Consider the following 22621-nt stretch of genomic DNA (forward strand, 5'->3'; position numbering starts at 1 on the left):
CTGCTGTCCCCAAAAAATGACATCAAATTTCATAAAAAAACGCGTTTTTGGTACTTTAGGAGGGGTATATCTCTAAATCCCTGCGTGCTAGTGCAACTTTATGTTCTGGACTTCGATTACGTATCTAATATCCTACAAGAAATTGTATATTTCACCTTTGCACCAAAAAAAAAATTATAATTTGTTGACCAGTGTTATCACATACAATACCCAGCCTTTTGACATGTCATTAATTTTCAAAATGGCCGCGTCTTATATTGAACATGCATTGGTCGGCCGAGCCAGTTCGTTCCGTGCCCGCGCCATACAACCAACGACCTTGCCGGACAAGGAAAATAAACTTGATAAATACAAAAACCGGCTTCTAAGAACATCTTGTGGTTTTGTTTTGTTAATATAACATGTTATAATAGTGCAACTTTTGGTTTCTGAATTTTAAATTGCGGACGCCATTAAAGGTTGGTGAATTTTTTCGTTTTTATTTTTCGATTTTTTGGTAGCTTAAAATATTTTTTTTTCCTTTGTGTCCTTTTGCAAACTATTTTCTGTGTTACATGTTTAGTTTTTTGATTGATAAAGAACTTAATAATTTGCATGAATATCAGTTTAAAATTACATTGAGTTATTAAAGAACGTTAAACGGTGCAAAAAATGTGCCCATTCTACCCTAATTCTGGGAGAACTGCTTAAAAATAATTTGAAAAAGAAGTATCTGCTTATCTAGTTGTTTAAAATTAAGTATGCTTTTGCTTAAGTAAATTAGTTATATTCAAATCGGTTTAGAATAAATACAAAATACCTCAGCTGGTTTTAATATATCTACCCGTTTACATGTGACCGCTGCGTAAAAATACAAAAAAATATTGATGAGTATTTTACTCAGAATACCTACTTCAAGTTTTGCTGTCTTTTCTTTGGTCTTAAGTTAAATACGAATGTAACTGTATGTTTGTCTGTCCGGCTTTTACGCCAAAACTACTGAACCGATTTAAATGGACACACATAGGGTATGAGCCAAGGCATAGGCTACTTTTTACCGGGATGCAGATGTAAAAACTTGTGTCCTTGTTCTAACTAGGTATCTTAAATGCTATTCAAATGCAAAAATATGATATTGTTTAAATTCTCTCGAGCAAAAAAATGCATCACATTTTTTACCTCACTACCAACCAAGGCTATGTTTTTAATGAAAACGTATGAGTAACTGTACGATATTTTTCATCCGGGTCTTTCAAAGTTAGTTCTCGCCAAGTAACGTTGCCTGTCTGAAGTCATCCTCCGAGCCTTTTTCCCAACTATGTTGGGGTCGGCTTCCAGTCTAACCGGATTCAGCTGAGTACCAGTGCTTTACAAGAAGCGACTGCCTATCTGACCTCCTCAACCCAGTTACCCGGGCAACCCGATACCCCTTGGTTAGACTGGTGTCAGACTTACTGGCTTCTGACTACCCGTAACGACTGCCAAGGATGTTCAATGCAGAAGTACATTCCTAAATAATATGACACCTCTCGCATACCCAGTACCTATAATCCAAAGTCGTTTGCTAAGAATTTCGGAATTCGAGACACCCAGCCGAATATTTGTAAAAACTTTTATTTTGACATTTTAAAAGTTGTTTCAAAAACCACATTTTATGGGAGTTCGCATCTTTTATATGTTGAGGTCAAAGGCCCCAATTTCTTTGCAAATATCTCATGTTATATGGGATTTTTCGGTAATAAAATAATCATAGGAGATCAGATAGGTTGTATTTGCTAAAAATATGCAAACCTACCTACTTATCTAAAATTATATAGAGGATATATAATTTTGTTTTTTCATTTGGCCCCGAAACTACCGAACCAATTTGGAAAATTCTTTCACTGTAGAAAAGCTACACTCTTCCCGAGTAACATAGGCTATATTTTATCCCGGTACGAGCAGTAGTTTACACGGGACGCGGGTGAAACCGCGGGAAAAAGGCTAGTTTAGTATAAAAATAAAATAACATAGCAAGTTAAACGTCGTTATTCTGATAAGAATAATATAATCATTATTCCACGGTTCAGAGGTTATCATTCTGATATTATTATGAAGTAAATAAAAATATACTTTCTAAAATAATGTATTCTCGCAATGCTGTTAAGAACTTAATTTATTTTTATTGCTAGCTAGAAGTATATTATAATATAATTACGATTATATATTTTTTTAACTATTGGCTTGTATCTGAAAACTACTGAACCGATTTGAAAAATTCTTTCATTCTTGGATACCTACACTCTTCCCGAGTAACATAGGCTATATTTTATCCCGGTACGGGCAGTAGTTCCCACGGGACGCGGTCGAAACCGCGGGAAAACGGCTAGAGCTAAAAATAAAAATATCGAAGATCCGTTGTCACCAGTTGACAACATAAAACCAGTTTGTATGAAATTCTCGATCAGTTACCAACCACAACCAAACAACTTTTTTCTTATTTTTATTGCCATTATTTTATGTATTTGTCAAAAATAATAACAGAACATAAAGAGGCCCATTTTCCGAAACTTCCTCTAGTTTGTGTTAGATCCTACTTTATCAATGGTGACCAAAAATTTAATCAAAAACATTTTTTTGGCAATTTTTAATTATTTGAATGTGTTGTTTTCATTAGTCAGTCTTATACCGGCCAAATATCGGCTTACTACTATTTCATCTTCATACCGATTTATGAGCCCAAACAAACTATCGACCGACTAACAGTTTGGCGTGCGTTTACGCTTACTTCTCATCATTATGTCCCGAGCCTTTTCCCAGCTATGTCGGAGTCGGCTTCCAGTCTAACCGGTTGCAGCTGAGTACCAGTGTTTTACAAGGAGCGACTGCCTATCTGGCCTCCTCAACCCAGTTACCCGGGCAACCCAATACCCCTTGGTTAGACTGGTGTCAGACTTACTGGCTTCTGACTACGCGTAACGACAGCCAAGGCTTAATTGTCGACATGTGTAATTAATGTTTTTTAAAGACGTAAATAATTGGACAATGTGTAAACATTAAAACATTTTACAAAGACGTTAATGGCTAATGTCATAATTTCTGAATACATTTTCAATTATTGTAATTTCTTAATGCATGAATTCACTTTCATGTTTGCATTAAGCATTAAGCCTTTTTCGTTACGTACGGTATTCTTTAATTTACTTTAGTTTTAAGTAGATCTAACTCCATTTCAGTAGGGACAACTGAACATAAAAAAATCTTGATATTACTTTTTATTATACTATAATATACTAAGTAGGAATCTACATAAAAATAATGAATATAATTTTTTTACTAACAAAACTACTGAACCGATTTGAAAAATTCTTAAACTATTTGAAGGCTACACTCTTTCCGTGTAACATCTATACTAATATTATAAACCTGAAGAGTTTGTTTGTTTGTTTGAACGCGGTAATCTCAGGAACTACTGGTCCGATTTGAAAATTTCTTTCAGTGTTAGATAGCCCATTTATCGGGGAAGGCTATAGGCTACTTTTTATCCCGGTACGGGAAGTAGTTCCCACGGGATGCGAGTGAAACCGCTGGCTTTACTGCTTAGTAAGCTATATTTTATCCCGGTACGGGCAGTAGTTGCTACGGGACATGGGTGAAATCGCTGTTCTTTTTTTTTGGTATGGCATCTCGCAGTTCAGCCTAGGAGGCCGTGTACTGCTTAGCCGGACTTTTCCCTGTGGATGCCTAGAATTTAAGGCCTCCAGCCAGGGATGCTAGTTACTTATATGTATACTTCAAAGTAATTGCTGATGTCTTTATTTTACCCAAAAAATCTTAACAATTCAAATGTAATTAAACTTTATTATCAAAACGGTTCTATAGTTTCGGAGCCTTTAGGATAGGGTACAACCAAACAAAATAATGTTTTCCCTTTATTATACACATATTAGTACGTGTAAAAGTAGGTTTAGATAACCGCAATTGTTAAGTAGACATGTCTTCTTTGAGCTAAAGCATGGTTAAGTTTATAAGGTAAAACATCAAAAAACCTTTGAATTTCCCGCACCCAGTCGGAGCGTTCACCTTCTCAAAATGAGTAGCTATTTATATGTAAAGTATAAAATACGAAGGTAATTCTTACGGTACTTGTAATAAGATATCCCTTTAACCGGTTTTCCCATGACGAAGGTATTACCTACCTGGTTTATTTATTTTTATATTAAACTAGCTTTTGCCCGCGGCTTCGCTCCCGTCAACTGACTTCTCTACTTTACCCTATATTTTTTTTTCATAAGAACCTTCTCCTGACAATAACAAACACAACAAAAAACGAATTAGCCAAATTGGTCCAGGCGTTGTTGAGTTATGCGCTTACCAACACATTTTGCGATTCATTTTTATATTATAGATAGATTTATAACTTAACTTAGTATTTCGATTAAGTTGGCTTAGTTAAAAAGTACAGGTTTAAGTTTTGTAAAAGTAGATGGCAGTCGTTTCGGGTAGTCAGAAGCCAGAGAATCTGACAACCAGTCTTACTAAGCAGTATTGGGTTGCCCGGGTAACTGGATTGAGGAGGTCATATAGGGCAGTCGCTCCTTGTAAAGCACTGGTACTCAGCTGCGTCCGGTTGAAACTGCTGAAACGGCGAGTATTGTTAAACACTAGCTTCCGCCCGCGGTTTCACTCGCTTTCCGAGATAACTGCTATCCGTAGAGGAATGGTGACAAAAACTGTGCCCTTCTCCCGGGTCTACCTTCCAAATTTTTTGCTTAATCGGTCTAGCCGTTCACGCGTGATGGCGTGACCAAGGGATACATTTTTTATGTAAGACATAATGATTTTGTACCACAATATTTATCATCATCCTCTGAGCCTTTTTCCAATCATGTAGGGGTCGGCAGCTGAGTACCAGTGCTTTACAAGAAGCGACAGCCTATCTGACCTCCTCAACCCAGATGCCCGGGCAACTTGATACCCCTTGGTTAGACTGGTGTCAGACTTACTGGCTTCTGACTACCCGTAACGACTGCCAAGGATATTCAATGACAGCTGGGACCTACAGTATTTATACAGGCACATAATAATAACATTGTAGGTACAGGAAAAGAGGCCGAAAAATACATCAATTTTAAAGTTAAAGATAGCAACTGCAGTATCCAGAGGTCAACGAAGTTTACCAAAGATATCTCAAGTTTACACATTTACAGTACATTTCTTAGTTTCTGATTTATTACGGATGATAAAAAAACCAGCTCTCGGGGAATTCCGATTACTTAATTAATTATTATTCATTTGTAGTTGTAATAAGCAAATAATGAGAATCAACTGACAGACTATTGACATCTGGTGGAAATCAAAGCGAATTCAAAGTGGTGTTTTACCGACTTTGAAAATAGAGGGGTCTTTATTGGATGTGTTAGGTGTGAATCGTTGAAGGCGGGTGTTCTTCAGACTAAGGCTGTAAAAAGGAAAAAAGGTTTGGGCCTGAAGGAACATGATAAATATTTTTTTAAATTGCACTGGGTTGAGAAAGCCAGATAGGGCAGTCGCTCCTTATAAAGCACTGGTACTCAACTGAATCCGGTTAGACTGGAAGCCGACCCCAGCATAGTTGGGAAAAGACTCGGAGGATGATGAATTATAAGTAAGTAGGTCTCATGAGAATGTAGGTTATGCCATAATTGTAAATAAAATATGTATGTATTTACTTAAAAAGTATAGAAGCATGTAGTGTGATGTCACAGTACAAAAAATGCCTTATTTTATACAATGACGGAACTAACAATGTGACTTATTGCATTGACTTAGAATGCATAGATATTACATACATATCTGTGGTTTTCTACACTGTTCATAGTTTTTTAGTTCAAAATATCTTAGTAGTGGAATCTGATTAAAAATCTGCTTCCAAACGCATAGTCAAACAAAATAAAATCAAAAGTCATTTATTCAAATTAGGTTGCAAATCAGCAATTTTCGAACGTCAGAAATTTACAAAAGACAGCCCCCAAAACGCCCGCCCTTCACCACTTCCTATGTGTTTTTGGTGGGAAGAAGAAGTGGCGCAACAAACTCCCCAGCAACACATGTCTGTCTGTAGGTTTCGTCGGGTCAACTATTGAAAGTTAATTATTTAATTTCGTACTATTAAATTAGCACTTTTCCTCCTTAAAATTGCAAAAGCACAGCACCTCCAAACATCGTGCATCGGAGAGCACGTTAGGGTCAATTCACACTGAAAGAGCAGCGGCCGGCAGCGGCCGTAAGAGCACGGAAAATGTAAGAGCGCGGCGCGATGCGGCGCCGCGCCGCTTAGACCCTTAGGGTCAATTCACACTGAAAGAGCAGCGGCCGGCAGCGGCCGGCAGCGGCCGTAATTGCAAGGGATTGAGCGTGAGCGCGGCGGGCCGCGCGGCGCCGCGCGGCGCCGCATCGCGCCGCGCTCTTACATTTTCCGTGCTCTTACGGCCGCTGCCGGCCGCTGCTCTTTCAGTGTGAATTGACCCTTAATGTCGGTCGTGCTTGTGATCTCTCTCCGCTCGTGTCAGATTGCCGTCCCACCGCGCTATGAGAGTGTAGGAATAGTGAGTGCACCTGTGTCTGCGCAAATGCTCGTGCACTATAATATGTCCTCCGAAGCTGCCTGATCTCCTTGTATGAGAACAGCTGCCGTGGTCGAAATCGACCGTGGACGCCATTTTTACTAGGACGTGAACGAACGCGCCAAGCGGTCACTTAAGTTGATTGCAATACCTAAAACATAAATAAATAATATATTTACCTAATAACAAAGATAGATTAACGAGTTATGATCTCATCAGCAGCAGATAACCAATTACTGTCCAAACAACAAAAATATAAAGTTTTATCTGCGAAGGCTGTGTGAGTGAACTGACGTTTTTATTATTTTTGTAAATATAAGAGGAAAAAGTTATTCATAAAATTAAGGTTTTATGTGCAGTTTAAGTTCTACTGGTAAGAAGTAACCATTATTTAAGGTAATTTGAGCTAGTTATGTTTTGTTTCTTGCGTCTTTGCAGACCAAGCGCGGATCCAGCCCTCAAAAAAGGTTGTGGTCACAGCTACTAGAAAATCGGCTAAGTACGAGTCGGAGCATGAACATGCTCATTAACAATCATGCAAGTCGTTTATGAACTTTTGAATTAAACTATTTTCTTTTTTCTGAGCATCAGGACTTTGTAATTAGGAAAGAAAATAAACTTAGGAGGAAGTCGGACCCGATTTAAAAAATATACCGGGAGCAATCATTGCTAAAGCACCCCTATGTATGGAAAGATTGTGAGTAGTATTTTTTTTGCGCGAGCGTAGCAAGCTGGAAAATTTTTAGATTTTGTTGTAGGTACCAAGTTATAAAACCAAAAGCGAAGACGCAGAATATAAGCGTATAAAGTTGCGCGAGCGAAGCGAGCGCAAAATTTTTGAGTTCTGTGCCACAAATTACCTAAAGAAATCATAAGAAAAGTACTGTGTAATTAAGAAGCTGAGCGTAGCAAGCGAAAAATTTTGGAATCTTGGAACACGAAATCACCCAAACAAGTAAAAAAAGTAGCCTCTGAGGGAATAAAACCGCGAGCGCAGCGAGCGCGAAATTTTTTTGAGTTTTGGAACACAACAGTACCTACCAAAACAACAAAAGAAATTAAAATAGTGCCTATTGTAAATAATAATAATTGTATGGTAATAGACAGCTGTGTTGCTGGGAAGTTTGTTCTTCACCGCTTCTTCTTAACCAGAAAGTGCTGAAAGAGGGCGTTATGGGGGTGCTATCCTCTTCTACTTTTAAATTTTATCTTAAACGAACGTTTTCGACATTAGACTCAAATCACCGAAAAGTGAAGAAGCCGCGACCTCGAATTAGTAAACAGCAGTCATAAAATTAAATGCAACAAAAAAAGTCTTATTTTGTTCCCTTGTGTTATGATCAGCCTATCGATTTCAAAAGACCGTAAAAGTGTGAGGTCACAAGTCTAATAAGGTTGTGGGCATGCCCATCGTGCCCACAACGGTGGATCCGCCCTTGTTGCAGACGTGGTGATGCAACACAGTTTTGGCGAGTTTATTCCCCCATAAGATGGGATGACCTCTTAATAATTAGACATCATCATCTCAGGCATAGGACGTCCACTGCTGAACATAGGCCTCCCCCTTAGATCGCCACAGATACCTGTTGGAGGCGACCTGCATCCAGCGTCTTCCGGCGACCTTTATAAGGTCGCCGGAAGACGCAATATTTTTTGACAGGGCAATATTTTTTGAATAATGTAACCTATGTTAGAAAATGGTTTTATTTATTCTGCTCATTGTTCTAATCAAAGTATTCTAAGGTTTAAAGTTAAAAAGCGAATAATACTATATAATATTATAAATGCAAAAGTAACTCCGGTTGTCTGTTACGCTTTCACGTCTAAACCACTGAACTGATGTTAATAAAATTTGGTACAGAGATAGAGTTGACCTTGAGAAAGAACATAGGATAGTTTTTATCCAGGACTTTTGAAGAATTCTCTTGGAAACGCGATATAACCGAACTCTACGCGGGCGAAGCCGCGGGCGGAAGCTAGTAACTAGCAAAGGCCTTTTTTTATTTTAACCTTATTAAACTGAAACCTTATGTTCTCTTCCAGATGATAAAAGCCGTTCAGATCCTGCTGCTAGTAGCCGCAGCTCACTGCCAGAAGAACAATGGGGACCTAGACTCAGTTCTCAGCGAGATCTTCGGGCCCCCACCCGGCAGTAGCACTAGGAACCCGAGTGTTCTGTCAACAGTAAGTCCCATTGGGGACAAGACTCAAGCGTCTACAATCGTACCACCGATAAATAATAATGCAGGTAAATAACACTTACTACTACTGGTTAATAATGGCGTACTGGGGCTCAATGTGTCAATTGGATATCAACTGAATCTCAATAGCAGTTTTAACCACCAATTTTTTACGCCTTTATTAGTTTTAAGTTTCTTTTTATGATCTAAGATGTGATGATAATGTCCTCCTAGCCGATTATCGGCTACGGCGGCTGTTCTCTTGTAAGGAGATTAGCCAACTGCGCAGGACATATTATAGTGCACAAGCATTTGCGCAGATACAGGTGCACTCCCTATTCCTTCACTCTCATAACCCGATGGGACGGCAATCCGATCTAAGATGTACAATGTATACATAGTCCATTTTAAATAACGATTATGTTTAACGCAAATAAAGGAGAAACTTTCTCACTACACTTTGTTAGCCCAATATGCCGCCACAGCGAGAGCACGGCGGAGACGCTCATTAGGTCCTCCCGCGAGCAAGTTTCAGGACACAGTGGACATGCGATGAGGTGGGACATGGTCTGCACAGCAGCCCGTTCTGTCATTGATAATTGATGATGATGATGTCCGCCTAGCCGATTATCGGCTACGGCGGCTGTTCTCATGTAAGCAGGTTAGCCAGCTACGCAGGACATATTATAGTGCACGAGCATTTGCGCAGACACAGGAGCACCCACTATTCCTTAACTCTCATAGCCCGATGGGACGGTAATCCGACACGACCGGAGAGAGACCGACATTTACGTGCTCTCCGATGCACGGGTGTATCAATCACCAGCTTCCAGGCTCCGGGCTGCTTTGTGAAAGTCTTCTAAAACCCACAAAGCTATTTCGGCCCGACTCGGGAATCGAACCCGAGACCTCGTGCTCAGCAGCCGCACTTGCGACAGCTAGACCAACGAGGCAGTTAATTGATAGTTAACAAACTACTATTGTTCACAGGTGAAGTGGACCTGTCGTGTACCATGCCTGATGGCCAGGAGGGCGAGTGTGTGAGCTACTATCTCTGCAACGTGAACAACAATACCGTCATCGTTGATGGGGCGGGCGTCATCGATATTCGGTAAGTCTTTACAGTCTACATTATCGTCAGTCTACCGTTCTCCTCCTCTCTTTGTCAGCGACCGTAAGAATCGCTGTCAGCTCCTCACCGATCCCCTCCAAATACATAAAGAGAGATATTACCTTATTGCTAACAGCTACCATTACTTGTTACCAATTGCTACTCTCGTGGTTTTGAAAATAATCAGCATCTAAAGGTGATATCAGGATGGCTGGCCTCCTCTCTTTGTTCTCTCACGACCTTAAAAATATATAGAGGTATTTTGCCTCGCCTATACTGCCACCAAAGAACTGGCATTGCCATCAGACATGGCAATGAGGCCAGCCTTTTGGGTATGACTCCCGCTGACAGATGCTAATTTTAATTTCTGTTCTTGTTTTTAGTCTTTTAATTTTTTATAAAGTAAAATACTATGCGTTTTGGACCAGTTGCACCCTTAGAACGTTAGCTTAGGTCGCTGTTTTTTACGCTCTTAACAACATACTTTGAAACGTATAGTAACCCTTTATGCTCGTTTCCAGTGTCCGTGACGGCCCCTGCGAGTCCTACATTGACACCTGCTGTCTGGTGCCTGACAAGAGGCCGAAAGACCAGCCTATCAAACCTAAGCCTAAGCCTGATGAGCCACAGGTATGTACACGGAATTATTTATTTTCAGTTCTACAATCATTTACTTATATAGTAAAAAGTATGGGTCAGTAGCTTAGGCCCCCAATGGTCGAAGCCCCCGAAAATTGATTTTAATTAACCGAATCGGGGGAATTTAACATTTGTAAAATGTCCGCAAAATTGCAACGTGTGTGAACTCGCACAGAGGACTAAAGGATTTCGCAAGCAATTTTAGTAGAATCTGACCACAACTAACTTGGTCAATATGAAAAGCCAAAAAAAAAACACGTATATTTACAAAAAAAAAACAAATGCAAAGAAATATTTTATACTTTAACTATTTAAAATATAGGTATACAACAACGTCACGCATGCGTGGGAGCCCTCAAATGTATGTTATTTTTTTCATTTGTGTGTCAGTGTGTCTATCAACTTTTATTTTATTGGATCATCCATCTCATTTCTGCACTGAATTCTATTTTTAACATGTTTATCTTTATCTTCCCTGGTTACATAAAACTAAAAAGAACACAAAATCATTAATTAAAACTTGGCTGCAAAACAGCACCTTTTGGACGTCAAAATCAAGTCAAGCCCCCGAAACGCCCACCCTTCACCACTTCCTATGTGTTATTGCTGGGAAGAAGTGGCACAACAAACTCCCCAGCAATACCTGTCTGTCTGTAGGTTAGAAGAACTTTTCAACAATTAATTTATAATTATATTGCTGTTAACAATATGCAAAATAAAATAAATAAAGCCTGGGTCGTGGGTACTCTAATGCCCGCTAATTTTCGTTAAATTAACTTAAAAATCCACCGGTCGGTAGGTAAGTGTTTACTAAAATCGCGATTAATTCAAAACTACTGCACGGATTTTCATGCGGTTATCGCCAACAGATAGAATGGTTCATGAGCAAGGTTACGGTGTTTATAAATACCTCGATAAATACTAAAATATTATATATTTGTAGTAAAGTATCATCATCCTCCGAGCCTTTTTCCCAAACTACGTTGGGGTCGGCTTCCAGTCTAACCGGATGTAGCTGAGTACCAGTGCTTTACAAGGAGTGACTGCCCTATCTGACCTCCTCAACCCAATACCCCTTGGTTAGACTGGTGTCAGACTTACTGGCTTCTGACTACCCGTAACAACTGCCAAGGATGTTCAATGACAGCCGGGACCTACAGTTTAACGTGCCATCCGAAACACAGTCATTGGCGTCTAAGATATACTTAGAAAGTACATACAAACTTAGAAAAGTTGCATTGGTACTTGCCTGACCTGGAATCGAACTTGTAGTAAAGTATCAATATGGCTATATTCTAATTTCAGTAGACACATAACTAAAGGTAAACATCTACTTAGGAAATTTTCATATAAAACAAATGGAATTCCGCATAAATTAATGATTCAATTGATTAAACAATTGTTTCCTTTTTATTTACACAGATTAAAACCATATGTCATTTTTAAACTAACTTTTCAACAAAAACTTATAGATATGTATCAAAATTGTTTACCTTTAGTGAAGTGCCTACTACTTACCAAGGAGTATCGGGTTGCCCGGGTAACTGGGTTGAGGAGGTCAGATAGGCACTCGCTCCTTGTAAAGCACTGGTACTCAGCCGCATCCGGTTAGACTGGAAGCCGACCCCAACATGGAGAAAAGGCTAGATGAGGATGGAATATAGACAGATAAAGACAGACAAGTTTCACGCAATCCGGTAGTTCCCTGCATACATTAAATGGGTTTTCTATTATCATACGTCATTAGTACGGTAGACTGCTCATCAGTAATAACTGTCATGCACCTTAACTCAATAGTAATAAGTACGATTATCCTATGAAACTGTTACCACTGACCTGAAGTTGACTGTACTAAAAAAATGTCTGAGCAACAATGTAGCACCAACGGCCAATTTGTACATTCAAATAGCCGGAACAAAACGTCACTTATTGTTGTATTTTTTTATTAGTATGACTATAATGAGGTTTTATTAAGCATGATATTATCTATAGATAATGGCGTCCAAGGCCACGACGGTTATTCCGGCGGCTGTTCTCTTATAAGGATATCAGCCAGCTGCCCATGTCATAGTGCACAGACATTTGCTTGGACACAGGTGCACTCACTATTCCTTCACTCTCATAGCCCGATGACACGACCGGAGAGAGATCAGGCGCAGGACCAACATTTATGTGCTCTCCGATGCACGGGTGTATCAATCACCAACTTCCAGACAACTGCTTTGTGAATGTTTCTAAAGCCCACAAAGCCATTTTACGTACTAAAAATGTAATTAAGAGGAAACTTTGTTTCTCAAACAGAAGCTATTTGAAAAATTCAGTTTTTATCCGCAAAAAGCCCTTTGGATATCAACAGCAATGACCTTAAAGTACTGAAAACCTGCTTTGCAAAACCGGTCAAATGTCACTCGGATGGTCAGACACACGACACACCCGCTCAGAAGCAGGTTTCTTTATGAGGAAAAAGTGTATATTAACTATAAATCACACTTTTTCTGCCGATCGAAAATAATGTTCGTACCTAATTGCCTAAAAATTTGCAAAATAATGTTTTGTTTGTACCTACTTAAAGGCTCCAAAACTGCTGTGACAGCCTTTTTATCGTCCCACTGCTGGGCTGCGGCCTCCTCTCACACGGAGAAGGATTGAGCATTAATCACCACGCTTGTTCAATGCAGGTTGGTGATTTCAGACTATATAGTCCAGGTTGCCTCAAGATGTTTTCCTTCACCTTTTTATCAGCCATTGGTGTCCAAGATATAGGTACCTACTTAGAAAGTGCTGAACTGATAAAACAAATATTTCACTGTTAGGAGGCTACATTGTAACATCCAAACTAATATTATAAATGCGAAAGTAACTCTGTCTGTCTGTCTGTCTGTCGGTCTGTCTGTCTGTCTGTCTGTCTTTTCTTCACGCCTAAACTACTGAACCGATTTGTGTGAAATTTGGTACAGACATAGTTTGAAACTTGAGAAAGGACATAGGATAGTTTTTATTACAAAAAAAAATAAAAATATATTTATTCCGGACATATAGCGCCATCTATTGGTCAAATCAAAAATCTGCTGGTAGTCACTATTCCACGCGAACGAAGTTGCGGGCAAAAGCTAGTAGGCTATATTTTATCCGGATAAGGGCAGTAGTTCCTACGGGACGCGAGTGAAACCACTTGAAAACAGCTAGTGAATTATAAATACATTGTTTTATCAGCATACATAATTACATAATAGAATTGCTCATTCAAAACCAGTAGGTCATGGCCGAAATAATTCAAATAAACATTTTGTGGTTAATAATGACCTTTGGAAACCGCATTTGGCTTTGAAAACGACTTTAAAATACGATTTTAATGCATAAAAATAATAGATATCACTATATGTTCATCATCTGCTTAGCCTTTTCCCAACTATGGGGTCGGCTTCCAGTCTAACCGGATGCAGCTGAGTACCACTGTTTTACAAGGAGCGACTGCCTATCTGACCTCCTCATTAGCCAGTTACCCGGGCAACCCAATACCCCTAAGACTGGTTGTCAGACTAATTGGCTTCTGATTACCTGTAACGACTACCAAAGATGTTCAATGACAGTTTATCGTGCTCCAAAACACGGTAAAATCAGTATGTTTTATGAACTGTTTTTTTTAGATTCATAGGTTTAGAATTACATGGTTACGTAATACATTGTATTGTATGTCAATCGGTCAAAGATTATGCAAAAACATGCAGAGGGTATATTTCGTACCAACTTTTATCAGTTATTTTATACATTTTAAGCCGAAAGTAAAGAATTATGGGTATATTAATTTATATTTTTTATGTGTTCTCTAATAAAAAGGCTATGCAAATGATGAATTAAAATTTGTTAGTGATGCTCCGGTTTCAAAAGTTAGTTTCCGTTTTTTTTAAAATGTGTTATCAAATCAATTGGAGTTTACGCATTTTTTTTGCGTTCGAACCTACTTTTATATAACCAAATAGAAAACTACCACTACCTACCTACCCCAAAGGTTTTTTAATAACTACTTCTTATATTTTCACAAACACTAGACGCCATCTTTGATTCTTTCATATCTTGGTAATTTTTTTTGCGATACTTGGGGGAGTGCTTTATTGCAATTTTGTTAGGAAACTAATGCCCGTTTTCACCAACAATCTCTTAATCTAAGTGCCACTTAGAATAGGGGCTCTCAAAATTTTGACATAAATAACTATGTATAAGGGACACCTAAACTTTGGTGAAAACGAAATTCTTATTAAGTGTTCCGTAAAAGGTTTTGAAATTAAATTAAATTAGGGAATTTAAATTTAGGGATCCCCCTAAATTTAGGTATTTGTTGGTGAAAATGGGCATAAGTATGCTTATTATCAGCTATGCTTACGAATATTTTGCTTATTCACAACTAGGTACATTATGTTTTTCTCTTTGATATTACAAGGGGGTGCAAATAATTCAGTCTATTTATTATTAAGTCGTAATCATATTTTTTTAACAGGTTGGATGCCGATCGGATCGTTGTGTAGAGGTTGAGAGTTTTTTTTAATCTATTTTTCTTAGTCTTTACCTTTCACTTAACAACTTAAACTTACTATACTCTATCCACGGAAGCAAGAGCTAAAAGGTAAACAAAGAATGACACTTTTTCAAGATGGCGGTATAATCCGACCGATGACAAAACGTCACATTTTTGTGTAAAATGTTCGCAGTATCTGTGATTTAGCTCTTGCTTCCGTGGATAGAGTATAGTTGCTATTCCGTGACAAACGGAACACCACTTATAGCAAAGCCTGCCAGGGCTGCGAGATTGCTAGGAAGAGTTACCGCAGCCCTGGTACGCAAATGGGTGGATTTTACCAAGACTGACTCTGTTTGCGCGTTCTAAAACAGCATGAAAGTACCTATGTAGTTGTTAAGGCCCGAACTCCACTAGATCCAAGTTCAACGACAAAAAAACGTCAATTTTTCTTAAAACAACTGTATACTTTAAAAATTTAACGTGAAATTCCTTAGTCAAAAGTTGTTTTGATCTCCGCCCCATATTGGATAGAGTCTGGGTCTTATGTCCGGTTCTATAATTGCTATAGTTCAAACTTTTCATTTTCCAAAAGGACCGTATGATTTTTTCTTCAAAAAACCAAAAACTACCTACTCCCTACACGTATGAAGTATGAATGACGTATAGACTATAGATAAAACAATTGACTATATTGTGTACAAGACTTCTTGTTCTGTATTTCTTGTTATTACCAAGTCATTAATAACCACTAATACATACTGTTTTTCCAATATGTTTGATCAATAATCTACAATTCTAGGAACACACTAAGTTAGCGTCAGTAAATATATCTTTAATGCTATTTTAACAACCTTGTCTTACCAGTCGCGTGCACGGTCAAGCGAGACCAAACCTGTCTTAATAAAGAAGTTCATTGCTATTGACATTTATCTATAAATCTATATACGTATATACTTACCTACAAATTAATAATGTCTGCATGTAGCTACGAAAATAGACATGTCAACCTGGTTACTAAGGATACTTATAAGGGACGAAAATTCTTATATCGGTCGTGTCGTTCACAATCACATCAAATGAAATGCGTTAATATACTGGTTAATATATGTCGATTAACATAAAGAAAAAAGAAAAGATACGTAAAAATAAAAAAAAAAATCAACAAAGTAAATAGAATAAAAATGTGCGAAAATTAGAACACCATATAAAAGTCAGTCATTACAAACAACTGAAATTCTCCCTTGAAAACTGACAGCTGTCAACTGATCAAAACATTCGATACTCCTAACTTTATCTCTGCTTTACACATGATGTTGTAAGTAAATTATGAAAACTAAAAATGACTCCTGTGGCTAAACCACTGAATGGATTAGGTTATTTTTTTACAATTCGCCATAGAATATCATAGAGTATATGCGGTAGGATTTAATGTGATTGTGAACGACACACTCTGTATTTACTACCTACAAATTAATTTAGATGTCTGCATGTAGCTACTTAAATAGATGTCAAGCTGGTTAGGATACCTATTATTATATTATTATATCTAGCCTGTAGTGTCCCACTGCTGGGCAAAGGCCTCCCCATCTCGCTTCCACTCTTCCCGATCTTTCGATCGTGTCCACCTATATGTGACGAAAATACTTAGGTGTTTATTCTTATGTCAGCTTGACCTGACTAATCTCTGAAACGACTGAGTCGATTGGCTATATGATGGATAACTTGGAATTACTTTTGACCAAAAATATTTGACTTTTTTGTCTTATTGCTATAATTGGTATGTCTTACTGATGAATGAATTTCCTGTATTTTTCATCTTTTCCGAATTGTGTAAACATCTCCAAAACTCTTCAGTTTTATAAATAAGTAGGTATTCGTATTTTACTCAGTATTTTATTTTTACTGTTCCAGCGTAAAGGATGCGGTTGGGCCAACCCAGACGGTGCTGATCTTCGGACAACCGGTGAAGTAAATGGAGAGACCAAATTCGGAGAGTTCCCATGGATGGTCGCCATTCTAAAGTAAGTCACCTTCTTGCTAAATATCCAAAGTCAAATGTCTTTATTTCAAAAAGGCCTTTGCAGGCTCCTATGAAACGTCACACTAGTTGCACGGCTCCAAAAAGTTCGTCTCAAGGAGAAGAGCCGGCAAGAAACTCCATTACCAACCCGCATGGTGGTGATGGTCTAACGAAAGGGTGTCAGGTTGCCCTGGTAACTCGGTTGAGGAGGTCTGATAGGCAGTCATCATCAGCCTTTTTATCGTCTCACTGCTGGGCTCAAGCCTCTTCTCACAGAACAGATGTGTCGAGCGTTAATCACCACGCTTGTGCCATGCAATGCTGGCAGTCGCTCCTTGTAAAACACACTCAGCAGCATCCGGTAAGGAATGGAAACTGACCCCAACTTAGGCGGGAACCTGATTCCCTGATCAGGAAACCGAATATGGAAACCGAATGTATGCGCCCAGGCTTAATCGGCATATTTCCATTTTCAAAATGGCCTCCCATTGACCAAGAAGATTCACAGTTAGGTTCCATTAAAGTGTTCAAAATTTTTCGACGTTTTATTTCAGTGTTGATCCAGATAGTGATGGGTAAGTATTTTCATTATTTTTCAACCTGGGTGATTCTTCTTCTTCTAATTTTGGCCAAATTTCAATACTTCATAAATCATTTAGCAAAGTGGAAGGTCTTTATTTTCAATAGGCCTTTACGGGCTCTTAAGAAAAGAGAGACATTGTACGGTTCAAAAAAGTGGATTCCATGCAGAAGAACCGGCCAGACACTCCATCATCATCTGCCTAGCCTTTTTCGAACTATATAATAAGCTTGTATATACTTTCTAAGTATATCTTGGACATCAATGACTGTGTTTCGGAGGACACGTTAAACTGTGTCCAAGCTACCGTTTGAACATCTCTGGCAGTCGTTACAGGTAGTCAGAAGCCAGAAACTCTGACAACCAGTCTTACAAAGGGGTATCGGGTTGCCCGGGTAACTGGGTTGAGGAGGTCAGATAGTCAGACGCTCCTGATAAAATACTGGTACTCATCTGCATCCAGTTAGACTGGAAGCCGAATCCACCAAGTTGAGAAAAGGTTAGACAGATGTGGATGCCCCTTGAAACTTCTAAAAGCTACTGTCAAATTTTTGAGGTGTTCTCTCTCAGTTTTTCCTCTAGCTTTGAGTTTTTTTTTCTTTCATTTATAAACTTGGCTTTTGCGGTTTCACCTGCGTCCTTGACTGCGCTGCTTAATCGCCACCTTCAAGCTTTCCAGCTTTTTTTATTGACAGTTTAATTTTGCATACGAAACATTTTTTATAGGTCAGTTTTAATCGACATGCGGAAGATAGAAAATATAAGCTTTTATCCGTAAGCAAAGAGTTTTCTTTTATTTATTTTAGCGGAAAGCCCCTGAGAATGCGCGTAGTAATGTTATATGCTGTACCTATATGAATAATTTGTCTATTGAGGAATACGTTTGCTCACCTAAAAAGTGTTAATGTTAGAATTTTTTCAACTGCACAAGTTACTTGTAGTAACTGCGCAGTGCTCAAAATGTATGAACAAACCACTATTCTACAAATACAAACCACAAAAACTTTCACAAAGCAGCCCGGAGCATGGAACCTGGTGATTGATACACCCGTGCATCGGAGAGCACGTAAATGTCGGTCCTGCGCCTGATGTCACTCCGGTCGTGTCGGATTGCCGTCCCATCGGACTATAAGAGTGGAGGAATAGTGAATGCACCTGTGTCTGTGCAAATGCTTGTGCACTATAATATGTCCTGCGCAGTTGGCTGATCTCCTTATATAAGAATAGCCGCCGTAACCGATAATTGGCTAGGAGGACCTCATCATCATTCTACAAACAAACTTATTGCTAACTTCAAGATATTTTGCGTCAAAGACCTGTCAATGCTTCTCAACCAACTCCTACCTGTTTGCTTCACAGGATCGAACCAGTCAACGAGAATGACCCTGACGGCCAGAAACTCAACGTGTACGTCGGCGGAGGCTCTCTCATCCACCCCAGCGTGGTGTTGACGGCTGCTCACTATGTGGCCAGTGCTAAAGCCTTGAGGATCAGAGCTGGCGAGTGGGACACGCAGAACACCAAGGAGATCTACCCCTTCCAAGATAGGGATGTGGCTTCTGTAATTACTCATCAAGATTTTAACAAAGGTAAAGTCTTTTTTTGAGGATTTTATACTTTTCCCATATAAATAAAATCATAGGTACACTTATAATATTGAGTTACACTATGTTCGCGGGGGGGCCTGGTAATCTGCGTGACAGGGTTACCTAGAGCGGATACCAGTCTACCACAAAGGACTGGTCTGAAAAATGTTGTGAACTTAATTTTAAGAACCTTTTTGGAAGAGAGAGAAATAAAGACTTATTATAGGTGAAACCAACAAAGTTTTATAAGGCTAGTAGAAGAGTTTGTTTGCTTGAACATACTAATTTTTGGACTACTGGTCCGATTTGAGAAATTCTTTCAGTGTAACCTATTTATCGAGGAACGCTAAAGGCTACTTTTTCATCCAAGTGCGAGAAGCAGTGCGAGTGGGTAAAACACCTGGCTTAAGCCAGAAAATGACACTAAAAGAAAGGCCGAGCTATTTTTAAAGCTCGTTATTAAAGATGTATTGAAATCTTATTCTATTCATCATATCTACATACCACCTCTTCCAGGAAACCTGTTCTACGACGTAGCAGTACTCTTCCTGGCACAGCCAGTAGACCTGGCTCCTAACGTAGGAGTGGCGTGTCTCCCACCACCCAGGGTACGCCAGGAGGATGGCACCCGGTGCTTCGCTACCGGATGGGGCAAAGACAAGTTCGGCAAGGAAGGACGGTACCAGGTCATTTTGAAAAAGGTGAGTTCGTAACACGACGTAAAACAAAGTTAGGTAGGTACTTTGTAGGTCTGAGGCCGAAATACACCTATAAAATTAATTTTCTTAAAACAACTGTTTAATTATGAATTTACATGTTCAATTTTTATAAACACTTGTTTTAACAAATTAAGTTTATGTTGTCTGTGACGGACAATTCATTTGCATGAATTTTTAGAAAAATATCTGACTAGAATTAAAATAACTTGCGGAGCTAAAGAAATATTAGGAGGTATATTATTACTGCGACTTATAAGATGTTTGGTCATGCATACCTACTCTAGTCTAGGGTAATGTTATGTATCTGTATGTATATGACGCAAAATCAAACAAGTAAAAAAACAGAAAACGTCAATATGTAGATAGATGATCGAACAAAACAAAACATCAAAAACCCATATTATATTTGAAACCCGTTTCAGAGTTTAAACACGACTGTCCCCATTTACTATTTTCTCTCCTCTTGTTAAGAGACTGACAGCACCCAAAACAAAATACGCACAAACGAGAAGCCTGATGACGGGGCGTTCGTAACGTAATAAGTTTACTTTGTATCGAGAAAACTTTTGGGGAACGTGTTTTGAATTTAACAGATGCATATATATTTTTTTCGTAATACATTTGGCAAAAAGTAAAGTCGTGGTGGCCTAGTGGGTAAAGAACCAACCTCTCGAGTATGAGGGTGTGGGTTCGATTCCAGGTCAGGCCAATGCAACTTTTCTAAGTTTGTATGTACTTTCTAAGTATATCTTAGACACCAATGGCTGATAAAAAGGTGAAGGAAAACATCTTGAGGAAACCTGGACTATAAAGTCTGAAATCGCCAACCCGCACTGAGCAAGCGTGGTGATTAATGCTCAATCCCTCTCCGTGTGAGAGGAGGCCACAGCCCAGCAGTGGGATGATAAAAAGGCTGTAACAGTAACAGTTACAATTTTTTTGTATCTAGAAAACTTTTGGGGAACGTATTTTGAAGTTAACAGATGCATATATATTTTTATCGTATACATTTGGCAAAAAAATTGTTTGGGACAAGTCAATTTGGGTGTTGTCAGCGCCTCAACCTTACTAGAATACACCATTCTAACACCCTTCTTTCAGATCGAGCTCCCAGTAGTGAAACACGACAAATGTCAGACGGCGCTCCGTAAGACAAGGCTGGGCAGGTTCTTCGAACTGCACTCCACCTTCATGTGCGCTGGCGGCGAGCCCGGCAAGGACACCTGCAAGGGAGACGGCGGATCACCCCTGTCTTGTCCTATTGAGGTAATGTAGATTTTATGGCTAAAATATGATGAACGGCGTGTACAGTTGTGTTTCTAATGGCGGCTTCGTTTGCAGGATTATAAAATAACTGTCTGGACTAATCAAGGCTGTCCAAAACCTTCAAAGACAATTTTTATTAAAAATTAATTAAGTCTTTTAATGTGAGGAAATAACAAACGTAAATTCGATCACATAATTCGATCTGATCACCAATCCACGGAGAAACTTATATCTCGTTAAATTCGTCGGTCCCGGCTGTCATTTATATCTACATTTTTAGTAGTCCCTGCGGGTAGTCAGAAAACAGGGTCTGACAACTAACCTTACCAAAGGGAACTGAGTTGCCCCGTTGAGGAAGTCAGAAAGGCAATCGCTCCACGTAAAATACTGCCCAGTTAGACTGAAAGCCGACCCCAACTTTACTGAGGAAAAGGCTAGCTATATACTACAACTTCACAAACTAAGAAGGAATTTTCTTTTCGCAGTACGAAAAGGACCGTTACGTTCAAAGCGGTATCGTAGCGTGGGGCATCGGCTGCGGAGAAGACGGTACTCCTGGAGTCTACGTCGACGTGTCAGTCGTGAGAGACTGGATCGACGACAAAGTGGCTGGCAAGGGCTATGACCCTAAGACTTACACGTATTAAGGGAGCGAGCGAGCTCATGCCCTTTTTTACTGACATCCCTTGTAACCTATTTCAGCCCGAAAACTCTTAAACCCGACATCCTTTATAGATATTACCACCTATTTCAGCTCAAAACCTCTAAAACTGGCACTTGATAAAAGTCAATGAAAATATTATTGTGTGATTCGAAATATAACTCAGTATACTGGCTACGTTAAACTGTACGTCCCGGCTGTCATTGAACATCTTTGGCAGTCGTTACGGGTAGTCAGAAGCCAGTAAGGCTAAACCAGTCTTACAAAGGGGTATTGGGTTGCCATAGCAACTGGGTATAGCTTAACTATCAAACTGGGATGTTGGTGATAACTGGCTAAAAAGACTAGTGGTTTGAAAATATTACGGGCACACGTACATAATAAACTTTTTTTATTTACTTAAAATCATTTACTACGATAAAATATAAAGTCATGATTTAATTATTACGTTTCTTGAATTCCAATGTTAAAACTATTTTTTTCTTCTACTGAGTCCTGATTTTCATGCATTATGGAAAAGGGTGGCAGAGGACTTAATTTCAAACCACTGTCTTAAATTAACTTTTATATAAGAATCTATGCTCAATTATGTTTTAACTCTGAATTTTGACCTACAATATCAAAATTATGATTTTGTACTATCGAGAAAAAAACTTTTTTACATACGTCGACACAAAAATTACATACCTACCTTATGAGATTTTTACTCGCTACTCAATGTTTTTAAGAAAAATATAAACTTAAACAATGGTAAATGTGTTTTACTTCTTAACAAGTGTT

At 38.9% G+C, this 22621-nt stretch overlaps 1 protein-coding gene across 1 annotated transcript; it reads left to right on the top strand.

Annotated features, from left to right (window-relative positions):
* The first annotated feature begins 269 nt into the window (after positions 1-269).
* LOC110382558 (phenoloxidase-activating factor 2) lies at positions 270-22370 on the top strand. Its single transcript, XM_021343190.3, has 9 exons — positions 270-458; positions 8607-8811; positions 9734-9854; positions 10376-10484; positions 16921-17030; positions 18969-19198; positions 19712-19896; positions 21016-21180; positions 21666-22370. Exons 2-9 carry the CDS (start codon positions 8607-8609, stop codon positions 21825-21827), a joined length of 1287 nt encoding a protein of 428 aa, XP_021198865.2. The 5' UTR covers positions 270-458; the 3' UTR covers positions 21828-22370.
* Positions 22371-22621: the final 251 nt, after the last annotated feature.

Source organism: Helicoverpa armigera, chromosome 30, assembly GCF_030705265.1.
Source record: "Helicoverpa armigera isolate CAAS_96S chromosome 30, ASM3070526v1, whole genome shotgun sequence".
NCBI classification, from domain to species: domain Eukaryota; kingdom Metazoa; phylum Arthropoda; class Insecta; order Lepidoptera; family Noctuidae; genus Helicoverpa; species Helicoverpa armigera.